The sequence below is a fragment of the Pagrus pagrus genome, assembly GCF_965226575.1.
Source record: "Pagrus pagrus genome assembly, chromosome: 19".
Taxonomy (NCBI): Eukaryota; Metazoa; Chordata; class Actinopteri; order Spariformes; family Sparidae; genus Pagrus; species Pagrus pagrus.
Window position 1 is genome coordinate 24,905,417 of NC_140203.1, and position 19,559 is coordinate 24,924,975.

At 38.4% G+C, this 19,559-nt stretch overlaps 2 protein-coding genes across 2 annotated transcripts in view; both read left to right on the plus strand.

Annotated features, from left to right (window-relative positions):
- LOC311275224 (ras-specific guanine nucleotide-releasing factor RalGPS1) overlaps positions 1 to 19,559 on the plus strand; it is a gene marked incomplete at its 5' end in the record, with an annotated part of 108,821 nt that overhangs the window by 12,296 nt on the left and 76,966 nt on the right.
- LOC311274826 (uncharacterized protein) lies at positions 1,602 to 18,898 on the plus strand (the record flags this gene model as incomplete). Its single annotated transcript, XM_084382822.1, has 17 exons — positions 1,602 to 1,649; positions 2,733 to 2,841; positions 3,942 to 4,104; positions 4,218 to 4,410; positions 5,266 to 5,367; positions 5,947 to 6,054; positions 6,706 to 6,807; positions 7,387 to 7,494; positions 8,146 to 8,247; positions 8,827 to 8,934; positions 9,580 to 9,681; positions 10,148 to 10,216; positions 10,962 to 13,032; positions 13,115 to 13,183; positions 13,933 to 14,055; positions 17,533 to 17,655; positions 18,678 to 18,898. 17 exons carry the CDS (start codon positions 1,602 to 1,604, stop codon positions 18,896 to 18,898), a joined length of 3,921 nt encoding a protein of 1,306 aa, XP_084238948.1.

The following is a 19,559-nucleotide window of genomic DNA, read 5'->3' on the forward strand; positions in this document are numbered from 1 at the left end:
AAAAGCCACATACCTTAATATTTAAGATGATAAAAACTGGGGCATGTTTTACATTGTTCCTTCAAAATAGATAATTAATTGTTTACCACAATAGTTGCTGATTCATTTTGTGTTACTCGACTCACCAATTGTTTCAACGTTAATTCCAATTATGAATGTGATGCCATCAGCTTTAGTAAGTTGTTTCTGTTAAGACTAAAAAAACTCTGCCTCTAATACAGTACATTAATCATGTACAGAGACACGATTCAAGATGTTTATTGTCACTCTGGTTGTACAAGTACAGTTTTGTAAACCTCTTTTGCTTAGAGACTCCACTACAGAAATGGTAAATAGTAATTGGTAAATAAAATGTATATAATAATAATAATAATAATAATAATAATAATAATAATAAAAAGAAAAATGAGGTTTGGTGATTTGGGTGGGTTTTTTCAGACTGAATTTCTGATGGATGCACTTTATTCTTGTCAGATTTAAAAGCATAATTGTGCTATAGAAATAAAGTTACAGAATAAAAACAGTGACATTTACTGTAAGTGATGTTAAATACTGATGCTTATATCTTGAACAAATGATCTTTGAAAACAAAAAGCATTGGCTTGCACAGAGAACATTAACTAGAGTATAGCCAGGAGTTTCTTTTTGGCCTTTGGGGAAGTTATTAAAGGACTGGTGTTTTTTAGCTACAACTGATACAATCTGCCCTTTTTCATCGTAAGTACCAAAAGTGACAGGCAGCAGCAAGTAAAAATGACAGGCCTCTTGTCACTTAAAAAAAAAAGGAGTAAGAGAAATGTTATCTTGGATCTTCAGTCATACATGAAACAAGCTATTTAAAATGAGTCGTAGCAAAGCCATGGTGGTGTCTCACCAGCCAGCAAAACACATTTTTACAGTGCTCTTTAAAGTCTCTTTTGGTGGTCTCTTTTTTTGGATGCATCTTTCATGCATCTCTAGATGATAGACGTATAGATATAGATACACATAGATACTGTACCTTGTAAACAGAGAGGCAGAGGTCACCCAGACTTTTGAAACATCTAAATACTATTACTTTAATATTTATAAATCTTAGAGGTCTACTTAAATATCCTACTAGGAACTATTAACTGGTTAGTGTGTGTGTGTGTGTGTGTGTGTGCGTGTGTGTTTGTGTGTGTGTGTGTGTGTGTGTGTGTGTGTGTGTGTGTGTGTGTGTGTGTGTGTGCACTGGTTTTCATATCTTTGTGGGGACAAAAATCTGTATACACAGTCACGTCATGGGGACCAGCTGCGGTATGGGGACAAAAAATCAGGTCCCCATGAGGGAAACAGTTAAAAAGCAATACAGGAGCTGCTCCACATGTGCCTATTAAGTTTTTAGCATTGGCCCATTACACATGTTTTTGATCATTGTGTGTGTGTGTAAATGGTGCTCAGTAGCTCCCCAAATGGTTTTAGCTGCTATTGCACTCACTGCTCCTCACACACATACCTTTCATATATGGTTATGCCCCACCCACATCCGGGTCCCCAAAAAGAAGGATTTTCATAACAAAAGAGTGTAACAGGTAGTAATCCACATTGACGGAAGAACAATCAGAAGATGCCACCAAGAGATGGCAAAGAGGACAACAAAGGAAGATGGAGCAAAAGTTAAACACAAGGTAAGCTAATTTGTATGAATAAACAATTAATAAAACCAATGCTCAACCACAGATATTTGTTTATCAGCTCTAGTTAACAAGATAGCTAATTAGCTCTAATTGCTAAGTATTGTGCTAAGTGTAGCCTTGTATTTTGCTGAGTTTTCACAATATAGTTGCATGTAACTCTGTATGAGGGGGTTTATGCAAAGTAAAGGACCATAAAATTGTGTTAATTAGCTGTGGTTATTAAGCAGGATAGCTAGTTAGCTCAAATTGCTCACATGGGCTGATTGCAGCCTCATGTTTTTCACAATATAGTTGCATGTAGTTCAGTTTGAGGGAGTGCTTAACTAGTGCTCAACCACAGATATTTTTTTATTAGCTCTAGTTAATAAGACATGCAGGTGTTTGTTAAACAGGTAACAGGCTGCAAAGAGAAAACACTGCTGCTCTGGCAGTGATAACTGTGTGTCTTTATTAGTATTAGCACAGTGCACATGTATGCAGTGATAACTGTGTATCTTTATTAGTATTAGCACAGTGCACATGTATGCAGTGATAACTGTGTGTCTTTATTAGTATTAGCACAGTGCACATGTATGCAGTGATAACTGCACGTTTCCCATATTCGCACTTAGCTTAAGAAGATCTTTCACTAAGAAGGGAATGTAAGATCGAGCTTAACAGTCTTCTTAGCGACCCAACGCTCACAGATTCAACCGCGTCATGCAAATGAATATTATATTAAGCAAGGAGATATTAAAACAGTGCGCACCATATCTATTTTTATCTATTTTATACTTCAGATTTATATTGTTTAGCATTACTTGGTGACAGAAAATAACAAATTTTATTCTGCAGGGAAACCTGTGTCCTTAGTGCACATATGACAAATTCTGAAATTCAACCAGCTTTTTATTTCCTGTCCAGCATGACTGGCCATTTGCAGAGTTTGATATCCAGCTGATCATTTGAATCACGTGTGATGGAGCAGAGAAACATCTAATCCATGCAGGGCATGGATACAGTGATATTTCTAATAGTGTTAAAGACTAAGAATTCTGACTGAATATAATGCAAACTCTTTTTTTCTCTCTTAAGTCTGAAATGCCACGAAGGATCAGCCCCCTTCAGGATGCCATTTGTCATGTTATTTCAAGGACCGACAAAACAGACAAATTGGAAGCGAAGTACATCAATGCAGTGAAAGGTAAGGTGTTGTCTGATGTGATTTGCTGGGTAATACTTACATGATACACAACATACTGTGCATAAAACATGCACAATTATTACCAGATGAGCATGAAATGCAAAACCTGAGGCTACATTAGATACTAGTAGGGCTGCAATGATTAGTCAACATTATTGACATCAACAACAATTTGTTGACACATAATGTTATGCTTGACGTGTTATTTAAAGACCTAAAATCAAAGAGCAAGCAATGCAATTAAAACTGCAGGAGTTCATTTGTTGTAGCAATACACTACAGGAAGTAAGGGGTGCAGTATCGCTTCCATTGTCTACCATGACTGCATTCTGCACCGCAAACATGGGCAGAAAGGAGAGAAATTTTCTATGGGAGAGAGAGTATGAGAGCAATTTTCAGACAACAAGCCAAATTAGTCAGTGAAGTGTAGCATGTAAAGCAGACTTGGCTCTCTAAAGCAGCACTGCAGCAATGTAGAGTGTATGTGTTTACTGCTCAGTTAGTTGGCATCGGGTGTGTTTTTGTGGAGTAGAGTATTAACTATATTGGTTAAGCTAAGATAGTTACAGTAGATCTAATACTAATGTTCACTGTCTATGTGGTACCCATGGACTCTTGGCCTTTCCCAGCTGAAAAAGTTGAATATAATTAAAGTGCAAGGAAGACTGCAGAGACGGAACGTCAGCATTAATCAACTTTAACCAGCTGTGTTTGTATAGAACACTTTAGATGGTGAGCCTCATATGAAATAACAGTTAAGGTGTAACATCAATGCAAAGGTGATGAAATGATTGAAATGGGGAAAATACATTAGATAAGGTTTGAACTAGAATGATATAAAACACAACATACAAAACATTATTGTAATAATAATGATAATTGGAAACAGATGAGGGGTGTGACAGAAATAATGTAATCATTAAAAAATGATCTGCTCAACCCCAGATTGAAGCTTCTAAGTCAGATACAATATATCAAGGTCATTTTTCATAATTGTCATCTTTATTCTGCAAGTTGTGTTTTACACATTACCATGGACCTAATGGCAGAATGGATGGCTTTACCTGTTTTGTTGAAACTATTGTTGCTTTCTTCTACAGGACGTGGTGTATTTGCAAAGGGTACAATCAGCAGAGGACAATTTGTTGCTGAGTATAGGGGGGACATGATAAATGATGCAGAATATCAGAGCAGAAGAGGAGTTTACCACCCATCATGTGCTGCGTTTATGTTTGCATTCAAGTGGAGAGGGAAAACATGGTGGTAAGACTTAATTTCTCCACCAATTCTACACCACACTAGACCATATTAGAATATTGTGAATGGGACTCTGATCTGGTGTTTTTCTTTTTGTCATGTTCCCATCTATTTTTAAGCATTGATGCCTCAAGAGATGATGGGTCATTGGGGCGGCTAGTGAATGATGAACACAGGAGGCCAAATTGTAAGATGAAAAGGACTGATGTGAATGGAAAGCCACACCTCTGTTTGTTTGCCTTGGATGATATTCAAGAAGGAGAAGAAATTACCTATGATTATGGAGACGGGGACTGCCCATGGAGAACACAAGTATGTTATACAGTACACATTATACAGAATGGCTGTGTGTAACAGAATCAAAGTAACTTTTGAAAGAATCCTATTGGTATAATATTATGAATCTAATTTATCACTACATTTTTTTCATTATTGCATATTATTGAAAAAAATGCTATGACGTTTGATGTTTTGAGTATGTTGGTATGCATCTCATTCAATTGATTTTTGTCTAAAACTTGAACCTTGAGCAAGTGTTAATTCATTTTCTAAAATGCTGTGAAGGTTAGTGCAGATTAACCAATGGTTTATCGTTATCTCTCATTCTAAAATATTCATGTTCAATGTGTTTATAGATGACCAGCATTAATTTCTCTCACTTCTTTAAGTAGCTTTAATGAGCCACAGTTTTGATGATACTGTAGTGTGAAAAAACACTTTAACATAACCCATGAAGAATGTTAATGTTGGCTATGTATTTCAGGCAATTTTCATGTATCAATGAGATTATACTCTTATTTAATCATTACTCTGGATGTGGATTAATCTGGACTCTCACGATGTCCCCACATCACACCTTCACCCTTTCTTGTCTGGGTAATAACTGTGTTTGGAAAATCAGACTACTGGTAGTCTGGTCCCCATGAGGAACTGAAACGTCCCCATAAAGCCTGTTTGATTTTACGATGTGTGAAAACAGAGGTTGGCAAGATAGAGAGGAATGTTTACTATGAGGTTGTTGTCTCTTGACGTTTTGTGCATGCTGACATGCATCTCCTCTAGGAGATTCTGTCTGCATAATTGTTCACTCTTTTTGTATTCTATAAAGTTTACTTGAGTTTGACTATTGGTTTCTTATATCATATCCTGACATGTTGTTTTACTAAGATGACCAGCACTGCAGCTGATGATGTGGCTTCACATGACTCTAGTCCATCCCTGTCTGTGAATCCGATGGATGATGCTGCTGGTCCAAGCAACACTCAACAGGTATTTACATATCCATCACTTTTTTATGTTATTTTTCTCTTTATATCTGAGCATTTATGATGATGGACATTAATTTTCATGATAATGTATTGTGCATAAACATGGCAGGCAATTTCACATAATGCATTCAAAATGTTAGTGTTAGCAGAGTATTTCAGGCAGATTTAATTTATCACAGGGATTATTCTCTTGTTTAGTTATCACTCTATTCTGGACACTCACGATGTCCCCACACCACACTTTCACTAAGTGTCTGAGTAAAAAGTGTGTGTAAAATGTTTTAACATGGTCCCCATAAGGAATTGAAATATTGTGTATAGAAATGTCCCCACAAAGCCTGTTTGATTCAAGACGTGTGAAAGCAGCCAGAGCTTGGCTGGGTAGGAAGGAATGTGTACCATGATATTTGATGTTTTCTCTCAGAAATCAGTGTCATGCATTTCATTCGAGAGAGATTCTGTGCGGACAATTGTTCACTTGTTTTTCCCTATTGTGTTGTACAGAGCTTACATCAGATTCACCATTGGTGTCTTGATTGATCATATTCTGAAACTGTATCATTGTTCAATGTGTTTATAGATGACCAGCATTACAGCCAAACATGTGGCTTTAGGTGACTCTCATCCCTCTTCCCCATCTCTGAGTCAGATGGATGATGCTAGGCGTACAAACTACACTCTCCAAGAGGTATATATACATTTTACTCACTTCTCTTTACAATTCTACAGTTCATTTAGCAGACGCTTTTATCCAAAGCAACGTACAGTACAATTAAAAGCATTGACGAGGCTCTTTATCACGTTTTTGAAGTTCTCTCACTTTTTTAAGTAGCTTTAATGAGGAAGGACCACAGTTTTGATGATAGTGTAGTGTGAAAAAACACTTTAACATAAACCATGAAGAATGTTAATGTTGGCTATGTATTTCAGGCAAATTTCATGTATCAATGAGATTATACTCTTATTTAATCATTACTCTTAATCTGGACTCTCACGATGTCCCCACATCACACCTTCACCCTTTCTTGTCTGGGTAATAACTGTGTTTGGAAAATCAGACTACTGGTAGTCTGGTCCCCATAAGGAACTGAAACATTGTGTAAAGAAATGTCCCCATAAAGCCTGTTTGATTTTACGATGTGTGAAAACAGAGGTTGGCAAGATAGAGAGGAATGTTTACTATGAGGTTGTTGTCTCTTGACGTTTTGTGCATGCTGACATGCATCTCCTCTAGGAGATTCTGTCTGCATAATTGTTCACTCTTTTTGTATTCTATAAAGTTTACTTGAGTTTGACTATTGGTTTCTTATATCATATCCTGACATGTTGTTTTACTAAGATGACCAGCACTGCAGCTGATGATGTGGCTTCACATGACTCTAGTCCATCCCTGTCTGTGAATCCGATGGATGATGCTGCTGGTCCAAGCAACACTCAACAGGTATTTACATATCCATCACTTTTTTATGTTATTTTTCTCTTTATATCTGAGCATTTATGATGATGGACATTAATTTTCATGATAATGTATTGTGCATAAACATGGCAGGCAATTTCACATAATGCATTCAAAATGTTAGTGTTAGCAGAGTATTTAAGGCAGATTTAATTTATCACAGGGATTATTCTCTTGTTTAGTTATCACTCTATTCTGGACACTCACGATGTCCCCACACCACACTTTCACTAAGTGTCTGAGTAAAAACTGTGTGTAAAATGTTTTAACATGGTCCCCATAAGGAACTGAAATATTGTGTATAGAAATGTCCCCACAAAGCCTGTTTGATTCAAGACGTGTGAAAGCAGCCAGAGCTTGGCTGGGTAGGAAGGAATGTGTACCATGATATTTGATGTTTTCTCTCAGAAATCAGTGTCATGCATTTCATTCGAGAGAGATTCTGTGCGGACAATTTTTCACTTGTTTTTCCCTATTGTGTTGTACAGAGCTTACATCAGATTCACCATTGGTGTCTTGATCGATCATATTCTGAAACTGTATCATTGTTCAATGTGTTTATAGATGACCAGCATTACAGCCAAACATGTGGCTTTAGGTGACTCTCATCCCTCTTCCCCATCTCTGAGTCAGATGGATGATGCTAGGCGTACAAACTACACTCTCCAAGAGGTATATATACATTTTACTCACTTCTCTTTACAATTCTACAGTTCATTTAGCAGACACTTTTATCCAAAGCAACGTACAGTACAATTAAAAGCATTGACGAGGCTCTTTATCACGTTTTTGAAGTTCTCTCACTTTTTTAAGCAGCTTTAATGAGGAAGGACCACAGTTTTGATGATAGTGTAGTGTGAAAAAACACTTTAACATAAACCATGAAGAATGTTAATGTTGGCTATGTATTTCAGGCAAATTTCATGTATCAATGAGATTATACTCTTATTTAATCATTACTCTTAATCTGGACTCTCACGATGTCCCCACATCACACCTTCACCCTTTCTTGTCTGGGTAATAACTGTGTTTGGAAAATCAGACTACTGGTAGTCTGGTCCCCATAAGGAACTGAAACATTGTGTAAAGAAATGTCCCCATAAAGCCTGTTTGATTTTACGATGTGTGAAAACAGAGGTTGGCAAGATAGAGAGGAATGTTTACTATGAGGTTGTTGTCTCTTGACGTTTTGTGCATGCTGACATGCATCTCCTCTAGGAGATTCTGTCTGCATAATTGTTCACTCTTTTTGTATTCTATAAAGTTTACTTGAGTTTGACTATTGGTTTCTTATATCATATTCTGACATGTTGTTTTACTAAGATGACCAGCACTGCAGCTGATGATGTGGCTTCACATGACTCTAGTCCATCCCTGTCTGTGAATCCGATGGATGATGCTGCTGGTCCAAGCAACACTCAACAGGTATTTACATATCCATCACTTTTTTATGTTATTTTTCTCTTTATATCTGAGCATTTATGATGATGGACATTAATTTTCATGATAATGTATTGTGCATAAACATGGCAGGCAATTTCACATAATGCATTCAAAATGTTAGTGTTAGCAGAGTATTTCAGGCAGATTTAATTTATCACAGGGATTATTCTCTTGTTTAGTTATCACTCTATTCTGGACACTCACGATGTCCCCACACCACACTTTCACTAAGTGTCTGAGTAAAAAGTGTGTGTAAAATGTTTTAACATGGTCCCCATAAGGAATTGAAATATTGTGTATAGAAATGTCCCCACAAAGCCTGTTTGATTCAAGACGTGTGAAAGCAGCCAGAGCTTGGCTGGGTAGGAAGGAATGTGTACCATGATATTTGATGTTTTCTCTCAGAAATCAGTGTCATGCATTTCATTCGAGAGAGATTCTGTGCGGACAATTGTTCACTTGTTTTTCCCTATTGTGTTGTACAGAGCTTACATCAGATTCACCATTGGTGTCTTGATTGATCATATTCTGAAACTGTATCATTGTTCAATGTGTTTATAGATGACCAGCATTACAGCCAAACATGTGGCTTTAGGTGACTCTCATCCCTCTTCCCCATCTCTGAGTCAGATGGATGATGCTAGGCGTACAAACTACACTCTCCAAGAGGTATATATACATTTTACTCACTTCTCTTTACAATTCTACAGTTCATTTAGCAGACGCTTTTATTAAAGCAACGTACAATTAAAAGCATTGACGAGGCTCTTTATCACGTTTTTGAAGTTCTCTCACTTTTTTATGTAGCTTTAATGAGGAAGGACCACAGTTTTGATGATAGTGTAGTGTGAAAAAACACTTTAACATAAACCATGAAGAATGTTAATGTTGGCTATGTATTTCAGGCAAATTTCATGTATCAATGAGATTATACTCTTATTTAATCATTACTCTTAATCTGGACTCTCACGATGTCCCCACATCACACCTTCACCCTTTCTTGTCTGGGTAATAACTGTGTTTGGAAAATCAGACTACTGGTAGTCTGGTCCCCATAAGGAACTGAAACATTGTGTAAAGAAATGTCCCCATAAAGCCTGTTTGATTTTACGATGTGTGAAAACAGAGGTTGGCAAGATAGAGAGGAATGTTTACTATGAGGTTGTTGTCTCTTGACGTTTTGTGCATGCTGACATGCATCTCCTCTAGGAGATTCTGTCTGCATAATTGTTCACTCTTTTTGTATTCTATAAAGTTTACTTGAGTTTGACTATTGGTTTCTTATATCATATCCTGACATGTTGTTTTACTAAGATGACCAGCACTGCAGCTGATGATGTGGCTTCACATGACTCTAGTCCATCCCTGTCTGTGAATCCGATGGATGATGCTGCTGGTCCAAGCAACACTCAACAGGTATTTACATATCCATCACTTTTTTATGTTATTTTTCTCTTTATATCTGAGCATTTATGATGATGGACATTAATTTTCATGATAATGTATTGTGCATAAACATGGCAGGCAATTTCACATAATGCATTCAAAATGTTAGTGTTAGCAGAGTATTTCAGGCAGATTTAATTTATCACAGGGATTATTCTCTTGTTTAGTTATCACTCTATTCTGGACACTCACGATGTCCCCACACCACACTTTCACTAAGTGTCTGAGTAAAAAGTGTGTGTAAAATGTTTTAACATGGTCCCCATAAGGAACTGAAATATTGTGTATAGAAATGTCCCCACAAAGCCTGTTTGATTCAAGACGTGTGAAAGCAGCCAGAGGGCTGGGGAGGGGATTTCTAACTCCATTTACATTACATTTTAAACATTCTTTAATGGTAAATATTCACATATATATTTTCACTTTTTATTTGCAGGCTATGACAGTGCCCCAGGACACATTTGACGTTTTCGTACCAAGACTGAGACGGACTAGAAGTGTCATTGTAAGTTTATCCATCATGTGGGGAAAAACAAAAAAGATTAAAAAGGAGTTGTTTTTTTACTTACTGCTAATGTATTTGGACCCTCAATCATATATTATTGAATGGACTATGTCACCAAATGAATACACTAAATATTTTTTTTCCTAAAAACACTATCAAAATTTCAATTTAAGCAATTGTTACGAGCAAAAGGACCTAATTCCCATACTTTTTCAAAAGGAAAAAAAAAAATCATTGATTGTCAGCTTACCATTAAAGGAAATCCATGATGAAAAAGCATACAAAAGAAGCCACTAATGCACTCTAAATCTAAACAAAAACACTTTGACTGTCAGTCTTTTTTGTGATAGTGTGTGGATTGCCAATTGGTGTGTCATTTAAGGTGTGAGGTTTCATCTTGTAGTCATAGCTCAGATGATCACATGACATAAATACATGTTAACCCATATATGTTTTAGACAACTCACACCTTAATTGACACACCTGTTAGCAATCCACAGACTATACAAGAGGAAGGCTGGCTCACAGTTGAAATGTGTTTGCTCTGCCTCCCTGGCACAAGCTGAGTCATTAAGATATATTTTTTGCAATGACATTTGCTAATGAGCACTTTAATTGTTGACAAGTTTTTTCACTTTGATCTATCCAGCACTTTTTTTCTTCATGAAAAAAAAATGGATTTTAGATTTTTATTTTCAATTTCATTGTAATTACCCAATTGTAACAGTATTTGAATTTATTTCAGATGAAGGACACAGTTTTTGAAGATTCAGATGAACTTTATTATACTACCCCAGAGAGTGGAGAAGATTTCATCCCCGATACCACCTCCAAAAGTGATACTGACAGTGAAGCTAGCCTCAACCTCAAACCAACCTCAACAAGAAAACATCAATATTTTGATGATAAACCTGTCATGTGGTCCCCTATCTGTGACTCTACAACACCAGACAACATGGAATTTGACAAGCAGAGTCATACATCTAAAGTCAGAGCAGAAGAGGAATCCTGTTCCAGTGAAGCAGATGAAGAACCCTGTTCCAGTGAAGCAGATGAAGAACCCTGTTCCAATGGAGCAGATGAAGAACCCTCTTCAAGTCAAAGCATAGGCACCGTAGTTGTTGGTCCATGCAAAAGAAAGGATGGGAAAAGAGTGTATGATAAGAGACATTATTGCTTGTATTGTTCTAAGCCTTATGCTAAAATGGCAAGGCATTTAGAAAGTGCACATGATGGTAAATCTGATGTTGCTCGGGCTCTAAGCTTTACAAAGGGCTCGAAGGAAAGAAAAAGACAGTTGGATTATATTCGGAACAAAGGAAACTATGCTCACAATGCTTCTGTCATGCAGTCAGGAAAGGGAGAACTAGTGCCATTTAAACGTCCTCCTAAAGAGGCACAGGGAAATGACTTTATGCACTGTGCACACTGTCAAGGACTTTACACACGCAAAGTCCTGTGGCGACACATGCGTAATTGTCGACTCAAACCTGGATCAGTCGCCCCCAAGCCAGGAAAGAACCGTGTTCAGTCCATGTGTACATACACAGGGCCTGTGCCGACAAACACAAGTGAGCAGTTGTGGGGAGTAATTACTTCTATGAATCCTGACCCGATCGCACACATAATAAAAAATGACCAAGTCATTATTGATTTCGGGCAACACTTGTTAAATAAAAAAGGGATATCGGCAAAGAATAAAATGCAAGTGCGAGAGAAGATGCGAGAATTGGGAAGGTTGATTCACAGTGCCAGGAGAGTGACTTCCTTGAAAAATATGGAAGATCTCATTAATCCCAAAAAGTACATGGAGACTATTAAAGCTGTCAAGCTTACATGTGGGTATGAGAGTGAATCAAACAGGTTCTTGATTCCATCTCTAGCAAACAAACTTGGGAACTCCTTAGTTAAAATAAGCAAACTCTTAAAAGCTAAGGGTTTAATCTCAAATGATGAAAAGCTTGTTAAGAATGCCAGCAACTTTGAACTGGTCCATCAGGAAAAGTGGCATGAGTTGATCTCAGCTACAGCATTGAGGAACATTAGGGAAGCAAAGTGGAATATGCCCAGTGTCATGCCCTTCACCAAAGATGTCCAAAAAATGCACGCATATCTCACACAAGAGCAAGATAAATGGTCCAAATTCCTCTCTGAAAGTCCCTCTACAAAAGTCTGGAAGGAGCTGACAAAGGTGTGTCTCGTCCAGCTCATCCTCTTTAACCGCCGCAGGGAGGGAGAGGTGGCAAGCATGCCCCTCTCTGCATTTCTTTCAAGAGACACTTCTGATCCACACGATGATCTGGACTGGGCACTCTCCGAAGTGGAGAAAAAACTCTGCAGACACTTCACTAGGATTGTTGTCAGAGGAAAGCGTGGTCGCCCAGTCCCAATTCTTCTCACTCCTAAAATGCTGAATGCCATAGAACTCCTTGTGTCACAGAGAGAAGCTTGCGGGGTTCTGAAAGACAACGACCACATGTTTGCACGACCAGGGGCCATGACGCACTTCCGAGGGTCAGACTGCTTCCGTGCCTTTGCAAAGCAATGTGGTGCTGATTGTCCCAGGGCCCTGACATCGACCAAACTGCGAAAGCATGCAGCAACCTTGTCAACAGTGTTAAACATGACAAACACAGAGATGGACCAGTTGGCCAATTTTCTCGGCCATGACATTAGAGTCCACAGAGAGTTTTACCGGCTGCCTGAGAAGACCTTGCAGCTTGCTAAGGTCAGCAAACTCCTGATGGCTCTCGAGCAGGGAAGAGTGGCTGAGTTTCATGGGAAAACTTTGGATGAAGTAGAGATAGACCCAGATGGTATGTTGTTTTTTCTGTATTTGCCATCGGTTCCTTTTTGTTTGATTAAAAGGGTAAACTGCACTTTATATGACTTCTACAGAAAAACTTCTCGACAGTGACGAAGATGACGAGAACATGCACGAGGGAAGCCCTCCACCTACTGATGATGGTATGTACTGTGTTGTCAGAAGGTTACATACTTTTCTTCTATTTTAATAAACTCGCTATGTGGCTTTTGTTGAAGTCCCAGCGTGTAAAAGTACATAAATGAGTTTCAACACTGTGAATTTAGCTGGTAAATATCTGTTTTTGTTTGCTTTTTTCCACATACAGTAATGGGTGGGGGGTTGTTGTTAGTGCAGTGTGTTTTCCTCAAATGGGCTATCAATAAAATGGCATGTGGACATGATGTAAAAGAAACCCACATAACTGCACTGCAATGTGTTCTGAAATCAAACATATTGTAATTCCTGTTTTTTTCTTGTCAAGTAGAGATCTAATGATATTGAAATGTCATGTCACCATTATTGTGACCAAAATGATCACATGATCAATATAATTGATACATTGTCACAGTGTGCTCAAAATGTTCATGAGGTACTTATACACACACTGATATGATTTTGCCAATCCTGTACTTCTGTTGGCTTAAACATTTAAACGATAACATTCATGATGAAATGTCATTCAAAGATATGAAATATTAAGTGCATTGTGATGATGATACCTCTGTCAATTTTAGGGAAAAAAAAATCAAGACCAAATTGCAACAATTACATTTACTAAACAGCTGAAGACTTTTATGTTTCTCTATTACATAGGGTTGGGTTATATAGGTTAAATACACATTTTACAATTGTTTACTGTCAAGATGCTATGAGACTCTGAAAAGGTTACTTTCCATATGACCACCAACAGAAGAGACACTTCCCCCTCCTGAGAGGAATGAAACGCCACTAGTACCACAAGAGGGACGCACACCTCCTTCATCAGATGATGAGATACCATCAAGAGTCAGAGCTAAGAAGCCTTCCTCCAAAGGTTAGTAGTTTTTAAAATGCACTTCGTGTTTGAATTTGGACTAAAATCATTAACTATTCTGATGATATAAACATTAGGAATAATTGGCTCCAATAACAACCACTTGTCCCTTGTTCAAAAGGCTTGAGCAGTTTAACAGTTAAATGCATAGCATTATTTTGTAGTGAAATGCATTTTGTAGAAGCTATTCAACTACATGTAGCTTTAATATCAATTGAAATAAAAAGCTGAATTGGCTAAAATCATTACTCTTGCCGTGCTCATATGGTGGTAGCAATAAATACAGTGAAATAATAGGGGTGGGCAGAGACACCCAGCTCACGAGATGAGACATTATTTGGGTGACTGGGTTTGATTGGGTTCACGAGATCGAGACAAGATTTTAACATTACTTTTAATAAAACTTTAATAGAATAGAATAATGACTTTATTTATCCCCGAAAGGTAATTTATGTAGTCTGTAGCTCATCTACCCTTTGCGTAATAAGTGTAGTCTGATGGCTGTTGGTAGGAAAGATCTTCTGTATCTCTCTGTCCTGCAACGGATAGAGAGGAGTCGTCCACCACTGCTGCCTCTTTGATCCATCAAGGTGTTATGGAGTGGATGATCCGTGTTGTTCAGGATGGCCTCTACCATCCTCATTGTGTCTCTCCACCACTTCCCCCAGAGAGTCCATCTTTACTCCGATGACAGAGCCAGCCTTCTTAACAAGCTTATCCAGCTTCTTTGCCTGTTTTATTCCAAGACTTCCTCCCCAGCAGACTGCAGCATAAAATAACACACCTGCCACCACAGACTGATAAAACATCTGCAGCATCTTATTACAGATGTTAAAAGATCTGAGCTTTCTTAGGAAAAAGAGGCGGCTCTGCCCCTTTTTGTAGAGTGCATCTGTGTTAACAGCCCAGTCCAACTTGTCATCCAGGTGCACACCTAGATATTTATAGGTTGTCACCACCTCGATGTCCAATCCACCAGTGTTCACAGGCTGAAGAGAGGGCTTGGACCTACGTAAATCTATGATCATTTCCTTTGTCTTTGAGGTGTTCAGTATGAGGCAGTTTTTGTGACTCGTCACTGAAGACTTTTGTCAAATCCCTATATTCAGATTCCTGTCCATTCCTAATACATGCTACAACAGCAGTGTCATCTGAGTATTTCTGGATGTGGCAGGACCCAGAGTTGTATTTAAAGTCTGCTGTATACAATGTGAACAGGAATGGAGCCAGGACAGTCCCCTGTGGAGCCCCCGTGCTACTCATTAATGTCCCAGAAAAACAGTTCCCCAACTTGACTAACTGTGGCCTTTCTGTCAGGTAATCTGTGATCCAGGAGACAAAGGAAGGACCCACACCCATCTCTATCAGCTTGTTTTTGAGTATGTTGGGTTGGATGGTATCAAATGCACTTGAAAAATCAAAAAACATGATTCTTACATAAGTGCCAGATTCCTCCAAATGAGAGAGGGCACTGTGGAGCATGTAGAGGACTGCATCATTCACTCCAATGTGGTCTTTGTATGCAAACTGCAGGGAATCTAGATTGTCTCTGACCTCAAGCCTCAGTAGGCGTAGAATCAGCTGCTCCAGGGTTTTCATGATGTGTGAAGTCAGGGCCACCGGTCTGTAGTCATTTAGAGCAGCTGGACATTTTCTCTTTGGTACCGGCACTATGCAGGATGTTTTCCACAGAGCCGGCACCCGCCCCAGCTGTAGACTCAGGTTGAAGATCTTGGGGCTGTCCCATTATGCACACTTGATCACACTTAGACACTTGGGCACTTGACGTGCGCATCCACGTGCTTAGTGTCAGTGCGCAAGTGTGTCCCATTCCTCCATCAACCAAAAGTGCAGTATGCTTGATTAACACTTTATGCACACTTACGGTAAGACCGCACCTGAGCGGTATTAGCCCAAGTATAAATCCCACAATGCATCACTAGCTTGTGATGTTTGACGTCATCGGGAGTTGGAGAAATGAGTGGCGTTGTCAAGTATGTCCCAATTGCTTTTAAACATCCCCACGTGCTTGGCCACTTGATCCGTACTTAAACGCTATCTGCAAATGTACGTTCAGTGTGGCAGGACGTCACCAAAGTGTGTGCGTAACCAAGCGCACTCAGCCAAGCGTTGACAAATGGGACAGCCGCCTTGTGTAGCGGTTGACACAGTTGGGCAGCACAGTCTTTAATCAGCCTTGGACATGAAGTGTTATGTAAATGATTCGCTGTCACTCGGTGATCATCTTTCGTTCCTTTAATTAACTTACGCTATGTACGAACATAACACTCGGATGAATGAACACTGTCTTTCGCGGGCTGGACTCGCTAGTGTGTTACCCTTCAAAAGGTCCGGTCTTGAACAACCACTATAGTTCCATATGCTCTGCGTTAATCCATACAACACAGGACACACACCATCTGGACCAGCTGCCTTCCCATAGCAAAGTCTCCCGAGCTCCAACCTCACCCCTGTCTCTGTGTCAGACAAGGGTGGAGGAACAGGTGTTAGAAGGGGAGTAGCTGCAGCAGTGGAGATGTACCCAAGTGGAGAAAGAGGAGAAGGAGGAGGTCGAGCATGAGGAGAAGAGGGAGCCATGGTGGAAATGCCGACATGTTGAAGGAAGGGGAAGTGGAGTTGGATAAGGAGTGGAGTGGAATGTGACCTTGATGTTTGTCACACTCTGACCACGAGTGAGAGTAGTGTGCCGGATGGTCAACTAGAAAGACGGTTGCTGAGTTTGAGGTGTGAAAAATAAAACTCCAAAACAAGGTCCATCTGATGAAAAATAATGATGTGATTTATTAACAGTCTAGAAAAAAACATAAGCAAACAAAAACATATTTACAAAGCGTGACACCATTCGGTCTACTAATATTACTAGTGGCAGGGGAAACTGCCACAGTGTTAAACCTGTTGAAGAACTGATTAAGTTCATCAGCTCTTCCAACATCACCCACTACTGGCTGTCTTGTCTTTTTGTTGTAGCCAGAGATGGTATTGATTCCTTTCCACACCTCACGGATGTTGTTGTGTTGTAAATTCCTCTCAATCTTTCTTTTGTAGTCCAACTTAGCCATTTTCAGTCTCTTCTTCAACTCATGTTGTACCTGTTTGAGCTGCTCTTTGTCACCGTTTCTAAAAGCTTCCTTTTTTTGGTTGAGGATTGCCTTTATGTCACTTGTGATCCAGGGTTTATTTTTGGGGAAACGGCGTATTGTCTTTGTAGGTATGACTGTGTCTCTACAGAAGTTGATGTACTCTGTAAATTAATAATGAAATGTAAGACTGTAAAAATCACTTTATTTGACTGGAACACAGAAATGCATTTAGAAATGTATTATAACTGTGCATGAGCTTTGAACTTTTTAACACTTTCCACAAATTGATATGAAAAATAGAAATAAAAAATAAAAATGATGAAGCTTCAGTTCTCTTTGAGTGTAAACACAATTTTTTAAAAATAATTTTCCATAGGAGCACACCTGGAAGAAACTGAGAGGGATGACATGCCCCTACTATCACAAAAGAGACGCAAACCACCATCATCAGATGATGAGATGCCATCAGGAGTCGGTGCCAAGAGGTCCTCCTCCAAAGGTAAACTCAAAAATCATGCTGCTTTTTAGAGAATGTATTGTCACTGTACAAATTAAAATATAGATTATAATCAAAGTATTGTGGGCACACTCTGTAATTTTGCATTGAAATGTAATTATCTCATTTTATTTTCTGCTTCTCTTTTGAGATGCAACTGTTGCTGCCCCAAGCTTACCTTGTAAAAAAAAAATAACAAAAAATCTCACAAAAATGTTGGAAAAAATTGTTACGTAGCAAAAAAGTAAAATTATGAGAAAAGTAAGTCTCTATATTACATACAATTTTTTTTTTATGGTTAAAATTGTAACTTTTACACATTCTTTGGTTTCCTAATCAGAAATGAAAAAAACACAAGTCAGAATCGTGCAGGCTTATTATCATGCCTGAAATGTGATTTCATAAAAGACAGAGAAAAGTTTTCAGCTTTAATGTAAATCTAATAGTGGCAATATTGTATCTTAATTTGTTCCTGAAGGTAACAGAGGTATTACCAACATAATTCTAATAATTCTAGTTAATTTTTTCTCAACTTTATATGCCATTTATTTATTTCAATGTTTATGCCAATTAATCATGTGCCCTGGCTACTTGGCCAAAGGGATGTCCCTTTGGCTGACTGGCAAGCGTGCATGACTCTTACCCGGGAGGTGTGGGTTCAATCCCCGCCCGGGCCCTCTTCACCTTGCCACATTATATTTTAACGATACTGTGATAATACTGATAACTGTTTGTCACAATAATAGTGATGTGGCCTTTTCATATTCTTAATTTTCAACACAATATGTATCTTATTGGAAAAAAGAAATAATTCAAAACATCTGCTGCTTTTCCCTTGTGATTATGTCAGTCCAAATGACAGTACGCAGATTGATGTTTGACTGACAATGTAAGTAAATATTTTCATTTTGATTGAGGAACCTAATCCATTACTGAAAGGGTTAAGACCTTTAGATTGGAAATCAAGCACATACTCTCCTTAACTGTTTCAATCACAAAACTCCTTTTTTTCTCACCACTTCAAGGCAAAGCCACACAGAGGAAGAAAAGGCCCTGGCAGGAGACAGAAGTGCAGGCGGTGGAAAGGCATATGAAGAAGTTCATCACATCTTGCATTGTACCAGGAAAAATGGACTGCGAGAAGTGTTTAAGGGCTGAACCAGAAGCCCTTAAGAACCGGGACTGGCAGACCCTGAAATTTTATGTTTATAACCGCATTTCAGCCTTCAAAAAGAAATGTAACTAGCTTTTAAGTTACCAACTCCCTGGTAAGGCATTTTTTTCCCCATTACACACATTTCAATTTGAACATTGTCCTCTAAAAAGATGTCAACATTTTATGTTTGATTTTTTGTTTTAAATATACATATTGGGAATCCCTTTCATTGTTTACTGTTCATCACGGATCCCCATTAGTCATCACTGTGGGAAGACTATTCTTCCTGCAGTCCTATGTTAAAACGTAAGAGGAGGGTTTTTTTTGTTTGTATGCCATTTGAACTAATTTGAGTCAATTTGTTCAGTTGCACTCAATAAAAATTGTTGTCATACAATTTATGTGAGTGTGCAATATCTATGTGTTGACTTGATTTACCAAAAAAAAAAAAAAATTAGTTTCATCTATCAATATTCACATTCATTTGACGGTTTGATTTATACAGATGCTTGCCATTTGTCATTAGTAATATGTGGGACCCATAAGTACAGTTGTTTATGAAACATGGGCACCCCCCATCTGCAGTTATTATTTATTTTAATTATTATTATTATTCACCATTATTGTTATTTCATATTTCACCATTATTTTATTCACAGTAGTTGGTCTGAATGTTGATGAATGTAAACGTAAGAGTGTGTGTGTTAATGTGAGGCAGAGAATAGAGATTAGTGCAGGCACTGTGGGCAGC